Source organism: Rhinolophus ferrumequinum, chromosome 6 (assembly GCF_004115265.2).
Source record: "Rhinolophus ferrumequinum isolate MPI-CBG mRhiFer1 chromosome 6, mRhiFer1_v1.p, whole genome shotgun sequence".
Taxonomy (NCBI): Eukaryota; Metazoa; Chordata; class Mammalia; order Chiroptera; family Rhinolophidae; genus Rhinolophus; species Rhinolophus ferrumequinum.
The window spans coordinates 80,767,687-80,791,153 of record NC_046289.1 but is presented as its reverse complement, the minus strand read 5'-3'; the positions used below and the strand labels follow the sequence as shown (position 1 = coordinate 80,791,153).

The 23,467-nt window shown below is 33.5% G+C and overlaps 1 protein-coding gene across 4 annotated transcripts in view; it reads right to left on the bottom strand.

Annotated features, from left to right (window-relative positions):
• Positions 1 to 23,467, bottom strand: part of ARHGAP5 (Rho GTPase activating protein 5) — a 77,383-nt gene that overhangs the window by 4,151 nt on the left and 49,765 nt on the right. For all 4 annotated transcript variants that reach the window (XM_033107543.1, XM_033107542.1, XM_033107544.1 and 1 more), the window contains exons 4-6: positions 7,532 to 7,609; positions 4,795 to 4,926; positions 2,991 to 3,096 (exon numbers count right to left, since the gene is read on the bottom strand). In XM_033107543.1, the coding sequence (XP_032963434.1) occupies positions 2,991 to 3,096; positions 4,795 to 4,926; positions 7,532 to 7,609 (316 nt within the window). The remainder of the gene's footprint in view (positions 1 to 2,990; positions 3,097 to 4,794; positions 4,927 to 7,531; positions 7,610 to 23,467) is intronic.

The window sequence follows — 23,467 nt, the reverse complement described above, 5'->3', positions numbered from 1 at the left end:
CATTTCACACATAAAGAAACAGCCCATTTCCCAGGTAGCAGGAAAAAATGTTATACTTAAATTTGCACATCAACAAATTTAAAGGAACCCCTACCACACATAGGATTTGTATCTGAGGTAAGATATGTGCCCTAAAAAATGTGTTCTGTGGTAAAACTCTTTGATGTTTAAGAAATTAAATTAGAATATTCAGAAGAAAACAACCTTTCGTTAAAATGTGGGCCCAATCAGGTTTTTTAATGTAGTAGGCAAGTGTAGATTCTGAAAATACAGATAAAGTTGAAAGACAAGAATATGGGCATCAGGTCTAAGTGGTGAGTCAAAAACAACAAATGAAAGGTATCAAATCAGTTGGAGATGAGGGTGGCCAGGGAAGGCTTCCTTAAAGAGCTAATGTTTGAGTTGAGTCCAAGGTGATGAGCTTTGGTAAAATGGTAGGAAAGAAGGGTAATTCAGTCAAAACTGTGGTTTTCTCTACTTCAGTGTGTACATACCTCTTGGAGGGCTTGTTAAAACACAGATTGAAGACTAGCTCTGGGGTGGGGCCTGATAATCTGCATTCCTAAAAAGTTCCCAGGTGGTGCTGCCAGCGGCTGGTTTGAGGACTGCATTTTGAGAAAGACTGAACTAGTCATGTTAAGATATGATGAAGGATGAGGCATAAACTGAATCTTTTGTTTAAGTGCTATTAGTTTAATACAGTGGCACTTGGTGTGTGCATGAGGTAAAAGGAAAGGAGATGTAATCAAAGAAGGTAGAACTAGACCACTTAATGTTTAACAGTTTGGATTTTTTCTTCAGGATATACAGTGTTATTTAATCAGAAGTGATCTTTACAGAAAAATCTTTTAGAAAGATCATTCTGACATCAGGATCAAGGGAGAATTAAGAGAAAAAACTGGCAGGGAGAGAGCTCAATCACAAACTAACTAAAGTTCCCCTAAATGAGACATGATAAAGTATAAACTAAAGCAGTGGTAGAAGAACAAAATGGAAAAATTAGGACAAAAAACTGATTTGATGCAATCAATCACTAAATAAGGAGGGTGAAAGAGAATATAACCAAATAACTGGATTAATTTTTGTAATTTTTCAATCACCCATCATACATTTATTTATCATTTATTTCCTAGGACTGTAAGTTCCAAGAAATAGGTGACTTATTTATTCACTGTTACGTCCCTAGCCCTTACGAGAGCAAGGGACACAGAGTAACCATTACATACTAATTGAGTATTCCTTTTAAAATTTAAGTCTGATGATGTTATTTCTGGTTCTACTCTCCTGTGGCTTCCCATTACCATTCAGATTAAAGACATGCGATGCTATTTTCATTAAGTCTTGTTCACCCCCCCTCTCACCCCACCGAAATAAATGTCATTTGAATGCCAGTGTGCTTAGTGACATATACGAGTATACATGAAGCATCCTTTTCATCTTCTCAGTAAAACATTTTGAGGACCAAAGCTGGTTGCAGTACTGTTCTATATGATCTGGCACTGCCTCTCTTCCCTTTCTGACCTTATCTCTTACTCTGTCCATCCTTCTCTGCATGAATCACATAGGCCTCTTTGTTGTTCCTAAACACATCAAACATGCCTTTGCCTGTGTTGTTTTATCACGGAAGCGAAAAAGTGCTTAAAATAATATAGATGGTGGGCTAGCACTGTTATTCTTTGAACATACTCTTCCGTTTGTCCCTTTTTCCTATTCTTTTTAATGAAGTACAATTGTTATTTTAGCACTTTGACCAGGCCAGACAATAATATGTTTACAAACCATCCCTACACTCCATATTGAATAAGGTCTCCTACGGTACCTTGTAAAAACACCTATTATACCATGAACCACTTGTATGGTAATTTTCAAAAGAGGAAATTCCACCAATTACACTGCAATACTATGAATGCTGGTATTTTCTCAGGGAGGGAGACTTCAGAGAATAGATATACTAGAAATGCTAATATAATTTTTTTCTATATTGATAGCAACAAAACTTTAAACATTGGTTACTATTCTAAGTAGTACAGAAGAGATGTACTTGGTTTGGGCGCTGACAATATTAATTAAAAAAACTAACTTCAGTTCATAAAAATGCCAGTAGAAAATATTATGAAGAGTAGACTTTTGACATAATTAGTACAAATATTAATAATTCTATTCAGTCCCAAGAACAACTTTGTGAATCTTATTCTTCTCATTTTTACAGTGGAGAAAAATCAAGTCGCAGAATTAAAAGTGTTTCAAAACCAAGCCTGTTTGGTTCCCTGGTCTGAGATTTAAGTAAGAGAGTTAAGCTATTATACAATGCTGCCTTTCACTTAATTTATGGCATTGGGAGGAGCATCTTTTTAGACAAAAGAACAAACTTGAAGCTTAACATAGTTAGGGCTAGTGATACAGGATTAATGTCCTGCATTTTAGGTAACAGCCAGGGTGGACAATAATATGAATCGAAGTTTCTGATAAAATTTTATTGTGTCAAATATCCAAATAAAACTAGCAAGATACACCAGAGCAACACAGTGTGATAGAAAAAGCAAATGGAAAAATAGAAAAAGACTTGGATTCTAGTCATAAGATGTGTCATTTATTAATTATATGACATTAGGCATATAATTTCTTTCTTTAAACCTCAATTTTTCCAACTTCAAATAGGTTGATTTGGTTAATTATCTAAGTGTCATTTCATACTTAAAATTCTAAGATTCTATAAAAGAGAACTGTTAAAGAGTAACAGTGATAATGAAAAAAAGTATTCACCATACTTATTATTTATATAATCATTACATGTATTAAGAGTCATATACCTTTCTTTAAACAAGTTAATGAAAAATCTGTTTTAAAAATCCTGAAAAACTTAAAGAACCAAAATTGAACTGTATGTTCAAATAAGTTTGTATCCTTTTTTAAATTCTTATACTTACCAATTTAGTTACGTTTGAAATTTGTAGTGTATTTTACTTGCAAAAATAAAAAAATTAAAATACCTGTTTAGATGTGTTATTACATATCTGAATACGTCATAGTTTACAGGATGAAACTTCTTAACAATTTCTTTCAGTGCATGAAGACGTTCTGTTTTATCTGGGATTTCTGTAAAATTAAAGTAGTAAGGAATCTGTGTGAAACTCATACATTTAAAAATATCTCATAAAGCTTCCTACTATGCTTATTGTAAAGAAATAATCAAGAATGTGTTTGAACCATTTTGCAAGTAAAACTAATCATTGAAGAACAAGTGACTCAAAGATGGTAAAATGGGAAATGCTGTATTAGCAATTTACTCAAGAAATTTATGTAAGTAGACACTGATTTAGAATTAACTAATTACTTATAAAGCTGTTAGGCTCTTAATATTCATGCTACAAAGAGTAAATATTTTAGGTTTTAACCCTGCAATTGTAGCACAAAAGCAGCCACAGGCAGTAAGTAACAAATGAATGCTGTTGTGTTGCAATAAAACTTTTAAAATCTGAATTGCATATAATTTTAACATGTCATGAGATTTCTTTTTAATTTTGTCAACTATCTAAAAAAGTAAAAATGATTCTTAGCTTGCAAACACCTACCAAAAACTGGCAGCAGGCTGAATTTGGCCTGTAGGCCAAAGTTTGTCAATGCCCGATTTAAAAGTATCACCCTATACTTATTTATAATCTACTTTGTTTATTGAAAATCTTTCTTCACAAGTAGTACAAGAATTTAACTCAGTTACTCTCCAAATTTAAGCAAATTATGAAACAGGAAAACTGCAATGTGGTTCTGTAGTAAATAGGAGGTAAAAGAGTGCTTTACTGCTCTTCCTCCTTTCTTTCTTTCTTTCAAAAAGTAGGTAATAATGGGTTCCTCTGGAGGAGGCCAATCTACATACCAACTCATGGTAGTATAACCAAGTACTAACACATCTCCTTCTAAATCAGTCCTCAAAAATTTCCTAAGCTGAAAAATTCTGAGGCTATTGTTTACGGTCAAAAGGTAAGAAAATCTAAGCTATCAATTGAACCAATTTCCTAGTTTACATAGGAAAGAGTGTATGTATAAGGCAACTATACCTTGTGACAACATACTGTGTTTTTTAACGTGATTTTTTGTTTTTAACTTTTATTTATTGTAAGTCTGTTTTTCCAGGACCCATCAGCTCCAAGTCAAGTAGTTGTTCCATTCCAATCTAGTTGTGGAGGGCACAGCTCACAGTGGCCCATGTGGGGATCGAACCGGCCACCTTGTTGTTAAGCGCACTGCTCTCTAACCAACTGAGCTAACCGGCTGTTCCCTTAACACAATTTTTAATGAAAAGAAAATTAAACAAGAATTCTAACGTAAGAAATTTAACAAAATTTAACATAAAATAAGAAAGTAGTCTTAAACAGAAGACTTGTAACCAAAAGGAAACAGTAAAAAAGAAATACTTAGAAACTACATTCATTTTAGTCATTGAGAAAACAATGTGGATTAAGCACTACGGTAAGTTACCTGATATTCAAAACAAATCTTCTGCATCATTTTCCAGATAACAAATGAATATTTGTTTGATAGCAACATCTGGTTGAATGATGCCCAAGTAGGAATAAATACGAAATACCCATTTTTCTGCTTCACTTTTTTCAAAAAGTGACTTTAGACACAAGGCCAAAGACAATTCGATTTTATTCAGAGAAAAATACCATGAAGAAACAGTTTTAATAAGTTGAATTTTTATTAGCTACACATTACAGTGCATGGCTGATTTGAACACATAGCAATCAATATACAAAATCTATCATCTCTCAGAAAAAGGAGGCTTATACTTACTTGCTGCTTCCAAAAGCTCTGGATGAAGAGAATATGGAATTAAAGGATCTGGCAGATCTGCAAAGAAAGCTTTAAGAGCTCCAGCTACAGCATTCACTGTTACTTCCATTGATACTAGACTGATACTATGATCTACAAGACAAAAATTAAAATATTTATAACTTATATAATGAAATTTTTATTATAGGAGACATACGGTAAACAAGTACTTGTAGACCCAAAGATATTTAGGTCTTCTCATCGGCCACCTTTCTTTACAGTCTGATTCATCTCTCCTCCATTATTTTAATATAAACTATATAGATAAGGGAAGAGAGAACCAAGCAAGAAGCATTTTTTGTTACAATATAAAATGTTGTTAGGCATATTGGTATATCAAAGAACATTAGCTGTTACTAATACCTTCTTTAAAATATTTTCTTTACATAAGCTATTTAAAAGAGACCGTAATTTTTTTTAAAAAAATGAGCCCGTAAGTAAACAGGAAGACAAAAGATAGGAATTATGCATACAAATTCAAGTTTATACCTTTGAAGTTATATTTAAAATTTTTAATATAAAAGTTTAAATTTAAATACTCAGTAAAGTTCTGACTTAAACAATGGGACATAACTAAAAGTGTATCATAAGGTTAACTTTCTATTAAAAATCATTTTTCCTTATTATAATGAATAATTATCACAGAAAATGTAAAAATATAGACCACAAAAAGAAAACATATTACCCCCATCACCCAGAGACAATCACTGTTTATACTTCAGTATGTTTCCTTTCAGCCCTTTTCTGATTATTAAAACACACACACACACAAAATATATATATACATTTTATGATGAATTTCATTATTAAGGCATTGCATAGGTTATCAAAGTTTCACAATTTTCAAAACTTTTTTGAGGGCTTGGTAACATTTAATTGTAATTTCAGACTTATAGAAAATTGCAACAATAGAACTAAGAACTCACATATATCTCTAATGAAGAATCACCAATTATTAAACATTTTGTCCTACATAAATATTTTTAATGGCTACAAAATATTCCCTAGATTTAACAATTTATATAATATTCCAATACCGAACATTTAGATTTATTTCATTTAAAAACATAAAGATGCTATGATAAACACTTTTATGTACTAAAACTTATTTCCGTAAGGCTGTATTCCTTGTAATAGTTACCCAACAAACATTGAATATGGTGTCTGGCACAGAAAATTTTCTTATTTTATTATTCTTCATAGTTACTCTTATTATTCCCATTCTAGATTTGAGAGAGTTGAGATTTAGAAAGATTAACTTCCCTCTGGCACAATTAAGTACCAGAACCAGAAAACCAAACCAGGAAGACTAATTACAAAGGCTCTGGTATTAACTACTACTTACTTCATTACTGGAAATGAAACTACCAATTTGATATTATAAAATTTAAATAGTTTTTCTAACAAAATATTTTTCAAATGAAATAATACATTAAACAATTCTCTTTCAAAGCAAGGTAAACACACACCACTGAACAACTGACATTTTACCATTTCAAGACACATACTAAATTACTTTACATGGCTATCTAGTATTCTTCCTATAAACACAGGGGTAGTCCTCCTTCCTCTAAAAAAAAAAAAAAAAACCTACAAAAAAAGACTGTAATGAATGTCCTTGTAAGTTACATACCATGTTTCTCCGAAAATAAGACCTAACTGGACAATCAGCTCTAATGCGTCTTTTGGAGCAAATTAATATAAAGACCTGGTCTTATTTTACTATAAGACCTGGTCTCATATAATATAATAAAACCGAGTCATATTAATTTTTGCTCCAAAAGATGCATTTGAGCTGATTGTCCGGCTAGGTCTTATTTTCAGGGAAACACGGTATTGGTATGCCTACACAAAGACTTTACAAGCTGATTTCTCTAGCAAAGCTACCTGGATTGTAACAGATATTCATAAACTATCTCTCAAAAAGCACCCAACCAACAGTATACAACATACTGGCTTGCCTCCACCCTACCAACAATCTTTTTCACTCTGATAATAACAATTACAATCTTTTTGTTTTAATTTTTATTTCTTTATAACTGATGGAGGCAGAGCTTATTTTCATGTATGTGCTGGTTGCTTTCTTCTGATGTGAATTCCTTAATCTAGCATAGATATTCCACACCTTCCCCAGATTTATAGTTTATCTCCTGATTTTGTTTTATCCACTGCCTCATATAGAATTTTTACAGTTTTAGGTAGTCCAGTTTATCATTTTGTTTATACTTTCCAGGTTTCATATCAAGTTTAGGCCTTTCCCTACTCCAAGACTATAAAAAATAATCCCCCCTTTTCTCCCTAGTACTTATAATTTTCATGTTTTACCTTTGATCTCATATGGAATTTACTTTAATATGAGTAGGGAATTCAGCTTTGTTTTCCCTCCTAATGGTTAATTAGTTGGCCCAATATCATGGGGATAAAGTTTTAATTGCATTTTTAAATAAGTATTATCTGAGATATACAAAGATGCTGCTGTATAAGTTAATTTATTGCTCTTCCAATTCTGGTAATAGATTCATAGCTCTACTGTTTCTTGATGGTGGTATCTATTAAGTATTTCTAATCCCACTTCAAAACTCTCTCCTCTCAACATCCATATCCTTAGAAGGTTTTCATACGAAATCATTCTTCCCACCATAAAATTTCAATAAGGAAAAAAGCAAAACAAGGATTTTATCTTATATAATTATCTTACCTTGATCAAACTGCTTTTGAATATTGTCTTGATCAGTTTTGTTCCCACTAACTCGGTAGAGTCCTTCAGTACATAATCCTAGAAGAAGAAAGAAATGCATGTTTATATACATGCCTATGTATCTACAACAAATATACTTAACTTTATGTACATCTTAGTGACTTACAAAAATATGGTGGCAGAATATTTTAAAGAATTAAATATTTTTGGGTACTTCATTTTAAATAAGCTCTTAATGAACTTTTTTTTATTTAACACCGTTTAGGATATCCAGTTCCAAGCAAAATGAGGAGACACGTTTCTTGCACTAAACACAGCTAAATTCCTGAATACAACATGTAAAAAATAAACAGCAAAAGACTGAAAGGAGAGAAGGTGTATTAGCTAGTGATCCTGGAGCTTGAAGAACAACATGACACAGTTCCCTAGAACAACATGACACAGTTCCCTGGATTTCCTTTTTGCCTGTTATATGAATATATCCTGGACTGGGCAACAGAGAAGCCTACAACCCAGAAATACCAATGAGCATAGGTAAAAAATAAAAACAAAACAACACACAGAAATCCAGTAAAAACAAGAAAAGCCTGCTCTCTATAATGAAATTAAGAAAGGTACAGCCTAGCAAACAAAACAAACATTTTTACTAAAACTGCCCTACTACAGCCAAACACCATGGAACCCACTAATTCTCACATGCATTAGTGCTGACCAAGTGGGGAGACTAGAATTCTACTTTTGCCCAGTAGTAACTAAGGTGCTCGTTCACATCCCTGGAGTGTCAGCAGGGGCTGAGTGGACAGTTTGAACTCCCCCCCCTCCCCCAAGGTAAGAGAAACCCTCTCCTCCCCATTGTGGTAGTGTCAGCAGAAGCCAGTGGAGACCAAGTTGAGAATGAGGCAGTCAGTGATGGGGCAGCCTTTCTCCCCCGATGATGCAGTGTCAGAGGAAGCTTACTAAAATACAAGATTTAATTAAGATTCAAATACTCATAGCATAATATCCAAAATATCCAGAATACAATAATAAAACTAAAATCATTCATTAAACCAAGAACTAAGAAAATTGCAATTTGAATGAAAACAGTCACAAACACAAAGATGTCAGTTGTGGAATTATCTGACAATTTTAAATCAAATAATTATCTGACAAGGATTTTAAAGCAGCTATCATAAAATACTTCAATGAGCAATTATAAACACACTTGAAATAAAGATCTAACATTTATATCATTGGCCAAAATTCTATACCTATCTCTGTTCAATGGAGCACTTCTGAAGCACTTCTGAAAGACTCAATTTGATAAGGCATTGTACTCTTCTGATCACCGGCAAAAAAGAATCAATGGACAAGGATTCTGTCAAACTTATTCCTGGACCAATGTCAAGGCCTCTGTATGGGACAACGTATTAATTCCTTCTAATTTTTCACCTGGTTACAATTATTTTATTCTTTTACAAAGATTGTATAAAGATATGAAAGAGGAACAAAATGTATCTCATACTGGGAGGAAAAAGTCAAAACTCAGAAATCTATAGACATAAAGGGAGCAAAAATTCACTGACAAAAGTTTCATGGGCCAAAGTTATATTTTTAAAAGTTATGAAGTTTTATTGATATAGCCAACATGAATTAATCTCTCATAAATGAAAAAATCCAGACTCAAAAGAATTTAATATGATTCCCTTTATATGATGTTCCAAATCAAGCAATACTATTTATAGCGGGGTGAAAATCAAAATAGAGGTTATCTCTGGTGGTTGGAATATTAATTGGGGAGAGACATAAAGGGTGATGAAAATGTTCTATATATTGGCAGGGGTATGCATTTGTTATAACTCATCTAATTGTACTCTTAAGTTTGGTGCATTTCACTCTATGTAATTAGACCTCAGAAATAAAAAATAAATAAAAAACCTGTGAGCAAATAAGGAACTCTATAGTTAGTAGAGTGGTATACATACTTTTTATGTATTCTGGGCTTGAACAAATGAGTAAATATGTTGAGGATAAAGGGAGCAAGAATTCTCATTGCTAGAAGAGAGTTACTAATAACAAAAGTGGGACTAGAACTAAAATGTACTTCTGTGGTGTGGGACTGAAATTGGAGGTTATCAGCTTAAATTCATGTTTTTAAATTATAGCTAGTTGTAGAAATAAGTACACATATGCAAATGTAAATACATTTATTTCCTAGCTTTGTCTGAGAGGGTCCAGATGTAGCCCCAATAATGGTTTCTAAAGATCATTCTCTATGAAAATAAGACAGAGCTCTTTGGAGAAAAAGACTGATTCCAAGGCTGGATCAGGAAAAGTGTAAGCTAAGCCTGGTACATCTTGTGTATAAAGGAGGTGCTTTAAAGAGTTATGGGGACTTATCTTAAAACACATGAATGGATTGTAACTCATTAAATACAGTAAAAGTAAATGTGTCCATACAATATAAATAAATTATGAGTTATTAAATCCAAAATTTTAACTTCAAGGAAGAAGTTTGACAGACACAACCAAATGACCAAAATTAATATCACCTACACTGGGACAAAGTGACATTCTATTTCAACAGGTATGACACACTTACAAGGATATAACCACATTAGTAGCATTTCTAACAAAAATGCCTAATTCCAATCTAATAGTGAGGACACATCAGACAAACTCAAATTGAGGGAGAAAGAAGAGTTTATTTGGACAGTAAAAAGCCAACCAATAAAACACAGGAGAAATGAAAGAGGGGGGAAAAATCATCAATGGAGACTAAAACTAGTGTTTGAAAGTCTGATGACAGTCTCAAAGTCAAGAAAGACAAGAGGCTGAGGAACTCCTCCGAATTAAAGGTGTTGAAAAAGACATAATCACCAAATGCAATGCACGTAGATTAGATCCTGGACTGCTCCTCTAATAAAAAATTAAATGGCCCAAAATGTCAATAGTGCTGAGCTTGAGAGAAACCCTGACACAGTGATAGCCTTCAGTATTATTTGCTAAGTGAAAAGTCTAAGGTATTTAATCATCCATCTTAAAAACCTTGCCTTCCATTCACTAATAACTGAATGATGTGAAAAAATAAACAAAAACACTAACTCAATTATCCAGATGTGAATTATCCATGTTTTACTTAGATTTAAATCACATAAATCCCAAAGTATCTATTCAGGGCTTACAAGCAATAAAGGCCTTAGAAATCCATCCCAATATTCCAAAATAAAATATAAAAATTTACAAATTTAAAATACCTTCAATCAAGTACCATCTTTTTTTTTATTAGGTAACGAACCATTGTAACACACAGAATTCTTGACATCTAAAGTTCTAAAATGGTGTTGCTAATTTGAGTTGCTAATATATACAACACGAGGGTTTTATTGCTTGTTTCTGTATACCTTTAGGTCAAATTAACTACAAATCATAAAATAAATTACAAAGGGTAAAAAGTAAGGTGCGTAGATAATCCATAAATTAGGTAAGTATGTCTGTGGAAAATGGCATCAACAAAAGAAATCAAGATGGGAATTTCACGACTTGGTTCCCCCACAAAAGCAACTAATGATGAGCTGCCCAAAAGTGTCAGAACCAGCTTTTGCAGGACTCTGGAATCTGGGGGTTGGAGGTATAGTAGGGGGTGGGGGCAGGAAATCACAACCACCAGAAGGCTTGGTGAAGAAAGACACTTTAAATTGCCCACCTACCAACCCCTCACCCCAGAATGGCAATGATCATGAGGACAGCAGCCTGAACTCTGGGTGCAGGTTGCAAGTGCCAGAGGGAGCAATACAGATCTTATTCTTAAAGAATTGTGGTTAGTGCCTCAATATAGAACCAATCTGCAAAGACCTGGAAATAATTTTTTTCCAGTGGTTCCAGGCATTTAAGGGAACTGTGAAAACACTAGCTAACAACTAAGCTACAGAATACGGACCCTCAGTGGCCACTAATGTAAGAATATAGACTTTACAAAAACAGTTTAGAAAACTCACAGAACAAGCAAACATAGTCAATAAACAGCAACAACAAACCCTATTAATGGGGAGAATGTGATTTTCAGATTCACATTGTAGATGTCGTATTATAGATGACATTTCAGACATCATATTATAATATGCAAAACCTTTGTTTTCAACAACAAAAAAAAGAAACATGGAAATAGAAACAAAACAGGCTGATATATTCAAGAAAAAAATTAACAGAAATTGTCCATAAGAAAACCCAGGTATTGCACTTACTAGACAAAGACTCTAAATCAACTATTTTAAAAATGCACAAGAAATTAAAGAAAACCACGAACAAAAAACTAAAGGAAACCAGGAGAACGATGACTTAAATAGTGGATATCAATACATACAGAGAAATTATTAAAAAACTAAAGAGAAATTCTGGAGCTGAAAAGTATAACTAAAATGAAAAATTCACTAGAGAAGTTTAACAGCAGATTTTAACAGGCAGGAAAAAACAATCAGTGAAGATTGGTTGAGATTTTTCAGTCTGGGAGAAAAAGAAAATAATGAAGAAAAATGAACAGAATCTAAGAGACTTCTGGAACACCATCAAACGTTACCAACATATGCATAAAGGTTTTCCCAGACAAAAAAAGGAGAAAGAAGAATATCTGAAGAAATAATGGCTGAAAACTTCCAATCATTAAAAATAAACCCACAAATGTGCACACCCAAGTTCAACAAACTGCGAGCAGGATAAGAGTTACACTGAAAAAACAAGAGAAGCAACTCATCACATCCTAGGAATCCACAATAAAGATTAACAGCATATTTCTCTTCAGGGGAAAAAAAAAATGGAGGCTAGAAGGCAGTGGGATGATCTAGTCCTGAAACAAACTCTCAACCAAGAATTCTGTATCTGGAAAAACTACCATTCAAAAATGAAGGAAAAGTTAAGACATTCTTAAAATGATAAACAAAAGTTGAGGTAGTTCATCCCTCGTAGACATGCCTTACAATAAACGCTAATGGGGTCCTCCAGGCTGAAATGAAAGTGCATCACACAGTAACATGAAGCCATACAAAAAGAAAAAAAGTAAACAACTGCACAGGTAAGTATATAAGCCAGTAGTAGTATTGTATTTTTGATTTGTACCATCTCCCTTTGTTCCCGTGATTTTGAAAAAATGCATAAAACAATAATTATAAATCTATGTTAATGGGCACATATCCATAAAGATGTGATTTGTGGTAATTACATAGGGGACAGGGACAGGAGACACAGCTGTAAAGGAGCAAAGATTTTATATACTACTGAAACAAAGGTGTTTTTTTTTTTTTTTTTAACAGGACTTTATTGGGGAACAGTGTGTACTTCCAGGCCTTTTTTCCAAGCCAAGTTGTTGTCCTTTCAATCTTAGTTCAGCTTCAAGTTGTTGTCCTTTCAGTCTTAGTTGTGGAGGGCGTAGCTCAGTTCCAGGTCCAGTTGCCATTGCTAGTTGCGGGGGGCACAGCCCACCATCCCTTGGAGGGACTCGAGGAATCGAACCAGCAGCCTTGTGGTTGAGAGCCCTCGCTCCAACCAACTGAGCCATCCGGGAGCTCAGCTCAGCTCAGCTCAAGGTGCCGTGTTCAATCTTAGTTGCAGGGGGCGGAGCCCACCATCTCTTGTGGGACTCGAGGGATTGAACCGGCAACCTTGTGGTTGAGAGCGAGCCCACTGGCCCATGTGGGAATTGAACCGGCAGCCTTCGGAGTTAGGAGCACAGAGCTCCAACCGCCTGAGCCACTGGCCAGCCCCAAAACAAAGTTGTTTTTAATTCAAATGATTGCTACAAAATTAAGATGTTCGTTGTAATCTCCAGGGTAATGACTAAGAAAATAATTTAAAAACAGAAAAAGAGACGAGAAAGGAATCAGAAGGATACATTAGGGGGGAAAAAAATCATAGAAGAAAGCAGTAATACAGGAATTGACAAATAAAAGACTTAAGATATAAAACAAATAGGAAAATGGTAGAATTAAGTTCTCCTCAGTAATTATTTTAAAAGTAAATGGTTTAAGGTGGCCGGTTAGCTTAGTTGGTTAGAGCACGGTGCTCTTAACATGGGCCACTATGAGCTGTGCCATCCACAACTATACTGAAACAACTACTTGACTTGGAGCTGATGGGTCCTGGAAAAACACACTTAAAAGTTTTTTTTAAAAAAAGTAAATGGTTTAAACTCTCCTATTAAAAGACAAATAAAATGGATTAAAAAAACACAATCCAACTATATAAAGTCTAGAAGACACTCACTATTGATCCAAAGACATAAATATGTTGAATGTAAAAGGATGGGAAAATACATTCTATTTAACTAGTAACCAAATAGCTGGGTGGTTACCCTAATTTCAGAAAAAATAAGACTTTAAGACAAAAATTGTTGTTAAGAGACACTGAAGGACATTATACATTGATAACAGGGGGGCCCCAAAATATGTGACGCAAAACCTGACAGAATTGAAGAGAGAAATAATTGAACTATAAAAGTCTGCAAACTTTATTACTCCACTTTCAATAATGAATAGAACTAAACAGAAGATCACCAAGAAAACAGCAAATCTGAATAATACTATAAACCAACTAAAACAAATAAACATAAAGATAACACACCCACTCAATAACAACATACTATACATTCCTCCCAAATGCACATGAAACATTCTCTAGGACAGACTAGATGTTAGATCACAAAACAAAGAAATGTAAAGGTTGTGAAATGATACAAAGTATGTTCTCTGACCACAAAAAAATGAAACTAGAAATAAGTAACAAAAGGAAAATTCACAAATAGTCATATGTGGAAATTAGAAAATACACTCTTACAACAGTCAATGGATCAAAGGAGAAACTTCAAGTGAAATTAGAAAATATTTTGAGATGAAGAAAAAAGGAAGACACAACATACCAAAACCTATGGGATGCAGCAAAAGCAGTGGTCAGAAGGAAATCTGCAGCTGTAAATGCCTACTTAAAAAAGAAGAAAATTTCAACTATAAGGTTAGATTAACCTCAAGGAAATAGAAAAAGAACAGCAGACTAAACTCAAAGCTGGCAGAATGAAGGAAATAATAAAGATTAAAATGAATATAAACAAATATAAAGTAGAAAAACAGAAGAGAGAATCACAAAGAGGCTTGCCTTTGTCTCTTGTAAATAAACACTGTATTGAAGTTCTAGCTAGAATAATTTCTAGCTAGGCAAGAAAAAGAAATAAAAGAAACCCAAATGTAAAGGAATGAAGTATGATTATTCCTAATTTCTATGGACTTTACTTACAAAATGTAAGAGCTAACACTATTTTTCTTAGGAAAAATAAAGGTTAAAATTTTCATGACCTTGGATTTGAAAATTTGGATTCTTATATATGGCACCAATACCCGAGGAACAAAATAAAAATTGGATTTAATCAAAATTTAAAACGTTAGTGCATCAAAGGACATTATCAAAAAAGATAACCTGTAAGATGGGAGAAAATTATTTGCAAACCATTTATCTGATAGGGTCTAATACCCAGAGTATTTTTAAGAATTATCAAAACCAAACAAGAAGAAGACAACCCAAAGTAAAAGTTGGCAAAAGATTTCAAGAGACATTTCTGCAAAGATACAGGAATGGTCAACAAGCACTTAAAAAGATGCTCAACATCATTGGTATTTAGGGAAGAGCAAACCCAAACCACTCCACACCCACAAATGATGGCTACAATAAAAATAAAAAATAAAGGAAAACAAGTGTTGGTGAGGATGTGGAGAAATGGGAACTCTCATACATTGCTGGTAGAAATGTAAAATGATGTGGCCTCTTCTTCAAAAAGTTAAACATATATCCTAAAGAATTCATAACAGTTACTCAAAGAAATACTTGTACACGAATGTTCATAAAAGCACTATTAATATCACCATAGCCAAAAAGTGTAAATAACTCAAATATTCATCAAAGGAGGAATGGCTAAACAAAATGTGGTATTATCCACAAAATGGAATATTAACCATAAAAAGGAATGAAGCGTGGATACAAGCTATAATATGGATTAATCTCAAAAATATTATACTTAATGGAGGAGCCAGACATAAAAGGTCACATATTTTGATTTCAGTTATATGAAATAACCAGAATAGGCAAATTTATAGACATAGAAAACAGATTTATGGTTGCCAGGGACTGTAAGAAGGGTGAATGAGGAGCGAGTGACTGCTTAATGGGTACAGGATTCCCTTTTGGAGTAATGAAATATGTTGGAACTGAAAAGAGGTGATGGTTACACAACATTGTGAATGTACAAAATGCTACTGAATTGTACACTTAAAAACGGTTATGTATTATGTGATTTTTACCTGAACAAAAAGTTGAGGTAAAGCACATGTGGGGAAAAAATATCAAGCACTGGTAGTATATAAGATTATTCAAACTAGATGCTTCAAAATTAAAAGTACATTGTTATTCCTTAATATAAATGTAAGGATCACTTATGGATGTATATGGATAAATGGTGGTATTAAGGCAAAATCGTATTTCAAGAAAACTGTACAATGCAATATGCATTTAAACACACTAAAGTGTATTCCACATTAACCCATTATCAAAAGAAAGCAATCTGATTATTTATTTGACAATGTTAAATGAAGAAATAGCTAGCTAGGATGGTATTTTGTACTCATCAGATTCTCTCTCCTGGAAATTTGGAATTGGGATTCAAAGACACCTGGTTAAGCTCAGCATGTGGTTAAAACTGAGTTATAAAAAAATCTAGGATCTCTGAATAGACGAGATAAGTCTAGAGTGAAAGAAGGACACAGAAAGAGATGATAACACTACCCAGGTTCTAGTCTATTGAGATTAGACGCTCTTGGTTTCATAAGATACCCTTTATTCCAATGAAGTATATATTTTTTGCCTTTGTTTCTTACAACTAAAATAATTTACATTTAAAAAGCCTTAATTCCTAGGCTATGAAATTTAGATTTATTTTTTTAAAGCACTCAATATTTTTAAGTAGGAGAAATATCTAGGAGTAGGAAGACAACTAGATCAGAGGCAACCAACAGTAGAAACGTGATATAATAGTTCTTAACGTTGGTGACACTGGAAAACAAGATATAAGCAAAAAATACTGCTAAAAAGGGGCAAGGCTTGTCAATTGGTATGTGGGAACTCTGGGTAAAAGAGGAGTAAGATTCATGAAATACCTTTGCTTGTTGTTAACTGGAAGGAAAACACTGGCATTATCACACACACACACAGATCAAGAGATGTGGCTTGTGGGGAAGATGAACAGAATTTTCATCTTAAGTCCAAGATACCATACCGAAGTGTTCAGTAGGCAGTGAGGAATATAGGAAAACATTGGGGTGTGAGAAAAAGAAATGGGAATCGTTCTCACAAATGTGATGGCTTAAACCCCAAATCAAATATAAAACAGAACATGTAAAAATGAAATCAACACTAAATGAGATGGCTATAACTTGTTGAAATTAATTAAAGGTATACTTAGTAGATGCAAAAGATCTAAGCACATGTGGAGATATATTATGTGTTTTGATTTGAAACCAGATTTAATGTTCCTTAATAAAACACCTAATATGTGCTACATATTAGAGTATGTCTATGTTGTGCTCGCTTCGGAAGCACATATACTAGAATATGTATATGTGATATAAGATATAAAATATATGACATATACGACATCGTATACAGTTCAACAAGCCAGCTATTCTGAGTCTTAAAACAATGGCTGATATAAATATGTTCATGAATCTCAAGCTGAATGAAGAGAGCTTTTTCACATGCTAACTAAAAAGCTGTAAGTCCTGATAAAGACATTACAAGAAAACTATAGACCAACATCTCTCATGAACATAGCTGCAAAAATCCTCAAAGTATTAGCAAATTAAATTAAAAAAGTTTAAAAAGAATTACACACTATGACCAAGTAAGATTTATCCCAAGTATGCAAGGCTAGTTTAATATTCACAAATCAATTAATGTAATCCATCACATTGTTAAGACTAAAAAAAGAATAATCACACAATATCAACAGATGCAGAAAAAGCATCTGACAAAATTCAACATTCATTCATGATAAAATCTCAGCGAACTAGGAGTAGAGGGGAACTTCCTTAATTTGATGAAGACTACAAAAAACCTAAAGTTAACATCTTATTTAATAGTGAGAAATTAGATGCTTTCCCAGGAAGATCAGGTACAAGTCCTTCCTGAACAACAAAACAAGAAAAGAAAATCAAAGATATACAGATGGGGAAGGAAAACATAAAACTATCATTTTCCACAGATGACATGATTATCTATATAAAATACCAATAGGCAAAAAAACCCTCCTATTATTACTAGTAAGTAATTATATAGCACGGTTGCAAGATACAAGGATACAAAATTGCTTTCTTTATATACCAATGAACATCTGGAATTTAAAATTAAAAACATAGTACCATTTACATTAATAGTCCCCAAAATGAAATACTTAAGTAGAAACCTAACAAATATGTACAAGATCTATATGAGGAAAACTATAAAACTCTGATGAATGAAATCAAAGAACTAAATAAATGGAGATATGCCATGTTCATGGGTAGGAACACACAATATTGTCAAGATGTCAGGTCTTCCCTACTTGATCTATAAATTCAATGCACTCTCAATAAAATTCCCAGCAAGTCATTTTATAAAATGTCAACAGATTCTAAAGTTTACACAGAGAGATCAAGACCTAAAGTTAATACGGTATTCAAAGAGAAGAACAAAATTGGAGGCTGACACTACCTGACATTAAGACTGACTGTAAAGCTACAGTAATCAAGACAGGGTGGTGTTGAGGAAAGCATAGGAAAACAGATCAATGGAACAGAACAGAGAACCCAGAAACAGACACCCATTAATAGTCAATTGATCTTTGAAAAAGGAAGAAATACTGTAAATATAACAGAACAAAGATAAACCTTTTCAACAAATGGTGCTAGGAATACTGGACATGTCAAAAAAAAGGGGAAAATAACCTTACAACCTTGACAAAAAAGAACTCAAAATGGATCATGGACTTAAACGTAAAATGCAGAACTATAAAATTCATAGAAGATAACATAGAAAACCTAGATGACCTTGGGTATGGTGATGCCTTTTTAGATACACCACCAATGACAGTTAATTAAAAAAAAAAAATTGGTAAGCTGGATTTCATTAAAATGAAAAACTTTTCCTCTGTGAAAGACAATGTCAAGATAATTAGAAGATAAGTCATAGATGGGGAGAAAATATTTACAAAAGACACGTCTGATAAAGGGCTGTTAGCCAAAATATACAATGAACTCTTAAAACTCAGTAATAAGAGAACAACTCTACTACAAAATGGGCAAAAGACCTTAAAAGACACCTCATCAAGGAAGATATACAGATGGCAAATAAACATGAAAAGACGCTCCACACATCGTATGTTATTAAGGAACTGCAAATTAAGACAATGAGATACCACTACATGTTGTCACGCAGTAGCCTGTCTGTCCCCTCCTATCTACCCCCAAAGAAAGGAGAATCTGTGAGACTAATCCTTTCAGGGACTTTATTTCACCTTTGTGCTTACACCTTATGTCTCCATTTGGCCCCGGAGGATGGCTGGTTAGCAAATGACGAGTAAGATTCCCCACGGGGGCGAGGGACAACTCAAGCCAGGCACAGTCGAGTGGGGACTAACAGGAGAACCCAAAGGGTTGATAGAGGTCGTTATAGACCTCTTCCCACGGATAAGGAGAGCTTATCAAAATTATGTTTTAGTTTTCCCCTTTGAAAAAGCTGTTTGATTAAAATGTGTATTATACATAGTATAAATATAAAGAGAAAGAAAACTTATCTCTTGATCATGAAATCTCAGGTGATTTTCAGTTGTATTCCTTAATGTACATATCTGTATTTTTTTCCCTGCTATAATGTAATAGTTCCTCTCCTTAAGAAAAAAATAACCCTGGTTATCAAAAATCACCTGTAAGCAGTATGTTAAGTGGAGTCTGGCTAGAGCATAATTGTGTGACCTCAGACAAGTTAATTTCTCTCGGCCTTGGTTTCTTCCTCTGTAAAATGGGAGATAGTAACCGCATACACACTCCACAGAGATATAAAAATTAAATGAATAAACAACACCCTTATTTTACAGCATATTGCAAGTTTACTATACAAATACTAAACATATAGTAAAAGCTGATTCTATTTTCAAAGTAATTATTTCACCTGAGAAATAAAAAGAGTATGGGCTAAAGTGTTTCTTCAGACTTGCACAACATTCATTTTCTTATATTCCACATCTGGTTGTCAACAATATCATGTTTCAATTTAACTTAAAAAACCAAGCATTTAAGATAGCTTTCAACTAAGAACTGCCTTTCTTTCCTTATTATAACCAGAGATAATCTTGCACATTGTGTTTATATCAAAATGCAAAACCCGTATTTTTATGACATTATGACTTAGTGACTCGGCATAATGCAAATTACTAAGCTGATATATAAAGATCAATTTTGAAAAGTCTTACTGTAGTACAAATGCCTCCATTCTCTCATCGTTTGCAATGATCATATATTCTTTTTTTTTTTTTTTTTTTTTTTTTTTTTTTTTTTTTTAAACTTTATTGAGGAATATTGGGGGACAGTGTGTCTCTCCAGACCCATCAGCTCCAAGTCCTTCAGTTTAGTTGTGGAGGGCACAGCTCACTGGCCCATGTGGGATTCGAACCAGCAACCCTGTTGTTCAGAGCTCACACTCTAATCAACTGAGCTAACCAGCCGCCCCGATCATATATTCTTTGTATTTGTTGGGAAAAAATAAATGCTTAATTTCTAGTTTGCAAAATAAAGACTTAAATATTATTAATGTATAACTAATTTCACAAGGATCTTCAGGGTTCTTTCAAAGACATTGAGGTTTCTTTTTCAAACATTTATTAAATAAGGACAATAAGGACTTAATTACAGACACTGTTTTAGGAGCTAGGGGTCCCTATTGTCATGCAGATTATGGTCCAAAGGCTGTGGTGTAAAAATGTATTTTTTTAAAGCGTTAGCAAAGACCCAACGACTGGCAATGTCAAAACAGCAATGTTCTTGCTAACAGATAAAAACATACTTCAAAGTTAGAAACCACAAAAGGTAATATTAATATACCAGAAAACCTCAAGGAATTTCTGCTAGACACAGGCATACTAAAAGTATCTAAAGAACAGCTTTAAGGGCTAATTTATAATTCCTCTTTGCTAGATCAAGAATAGGTCACACTTTAATCATTAAATTCAGATGTCAATGATACCAATTTTTAGCACTTATCTGACACTGCTAAGGTTATTAAAAGCCCAGAATTTCAAAAGCAACATTAAGAAGTCCTTTAGAAAATGACATTTGTCTCCTAATGCATCCTGTGATGCATTAAGAAGGATATATCAGCTCTATGTAGAATTCCAGCCAAAAATGTTTAACTGGAATCTGACTAGGAATTAGACAATTAGAATTTAGGAACATTCAGAACATTCTGGGAAAAAAAAAAGGCTTATAATCTTCAAAAGATGTCATGAAAAGACACACAAAAGGCTAGGCAATAATTCTAAATTAAAGAAAACTAAAGAGACATAACAAGAAATGTAAGTTACAATCCTTCGCTGGAACCTCAACTGAAAGAACAAAAGCACTAGCTATAAGAGTACATTACCAGGTTAAAAAAAAGAATTTGAATATAGAGAGAATTTTAGATAATATGATTTTATCAAAGTTAAATTTCCTGAAGGTGGTATTTATATTGTGGTTATGTGGGGAAAATGTCCTTGTTCTTGGGAGATATATGCTAAAAGATTTAGTGCCATGTTGTCTATAACTCTCAAACAGCTGGGCAAAAAAAAAAGTTGGAGAAGAAATGTGGCAAAAAAGTAACTGATGAATCTAGGAAAAAGGTATATGGACGCTTAATCATACTATTCTCGCAACATTTCTGAAGTTCAAAACTTTTCAAAATTTAAGAAAATAAAAAATGTTTATTTGAAATAAATAATCCTTTATGAAAGCGAGAGAACAAATTGGGGAATTATGGGATGATTACTTCAGATTTGTGGTCATATGTTTAAAGTGAAATGTACAGTTTCTGTTTTTCTACAACCATGGTCCACTTTCGGGTCCAACCACAGAGAAAGCAGAAAATTAGTTTAACCAAAGTTGAAGTTTTGCCAATTGAATAACATGGTGGGGGTTGAGAAGGAATGCAAGGGAATGAATATAAAAATGGGTTTAGAAATAAAAAACCATGTCAGTTGACAGAAAAATCATTTAATAAAATCCAATACCCTTTCATGATAAAATATACTCAACAAACTACAAGGTGACTTTATTTGGAAATAGGATCATTACAGATATAATTAGTTAAAGTAAGATGAGGTCATACTGGAGTAGGGTGACTCCTTAACCTAATGACTGGTATATCCTTATAAGACAGACACACAGGGAGAGCCCCAAAAGCAAAGATTGCAGTAACACAGCTGTAATCCAAGGAAGAGCAAGGATTGATATCCTCTCCATCAGAAGCTAGGAAGAGGCAAGTAAAGACTCTACTCAGAGCCTCAGAAGAAATGTGACCAGCTGTATCTTGATTTCAGACTTCCATCCTCCAGACTGAGCAAATAAATTTGTTGTTTTAAGCTACCCAATTTGTGGCACTTCGTTATGGCAGCACCAGGAAAGTAATACAGAAGGAAACTTAACTTCCTCAACATACTAAAAAGCATTTATGAAAAACACAGCTAATATCATAATGGTGAAAGAATGAAAGCTATCCTCTAACATAAGGAATAAGCTAAGAATGCCTGCTTTCACCACAGCTAGTTCAAACCAAAGCAATTAGGCAAGAAGAGTAACTTTACAAAAGCCCTCCAAATCTGAAAGGAAAAAAGTAAACCTATGCCTATTCATAGAGGACATGACCTTATATATACAGAAAATCCCAAAGAACACAGACAAAACAGAGCTAATAAAAAAATTAAGCAAAGTTGCAGAATAAAAGATCATCACACAAAAATCAGTTCTATACACCAGCAACAAACATTCCAGAAATGAAATTAAAAAAACAATTCTGTTTACAACAGCATCCAAAAGAATAAAATACCTAGGAATAAACTTAACCAAGGAGGTACATGACTTGTAAACTGAAAACTATGAAACAGTATTGAGACAAATTAAAGAATTACCTAAATAAATGGGCTTTAGTGTTCACGGACTGGAAGACTTAATACTGTTAAGAAGACATATTATCAAAGTGATCTACAGATCAAAACGCAATCCCTATCAAAAGGGATAGGATGACTAGAATTAAAACACACACACACACACACACATACACTCAAATATAACAAGTTGGCAAGGATGTGGACAAATTTTAACCCTTGTACTCTGCTGATGGAAATGTGAAATTGTGCATCCACGGTAGAAAACTCTGACAGTTCCTCAAGTTAAATAAGGAATTACCATGTGACCCACCATTCCACTCCTAGGGACCCAAAAGAATTGAAAACAAGTACTCGAACAAATATTTGTACATGAATGTTCATACCGTGTTTCCCAAAAATAAGACCTAACCGGACAATCAGCTCTAATGTGTCTTTTGGAGTAAAAAATAATATGAGACCTGGTCTTATTTTATTATAATATATTAATTACATTATATTATACTATACTATATTGGTATAATAGTATAGTATAGTATAACGTATTATACTATACTATACTATAGTATAGTATGATATAATACCGGGTCTTATATTAATTTTTGCTCCAAAAGACGCATTAGAGCTGACTGTCCAGCTAGGTCTTTTACTCGGAGAAATATGGTAGCAGCACTGTTCACAATAGCCAAAGGGTGAAAAAAAACCAAATATCTACCAACTTATGAATGAATAAAGAAAACGTGGTATATATCAATACA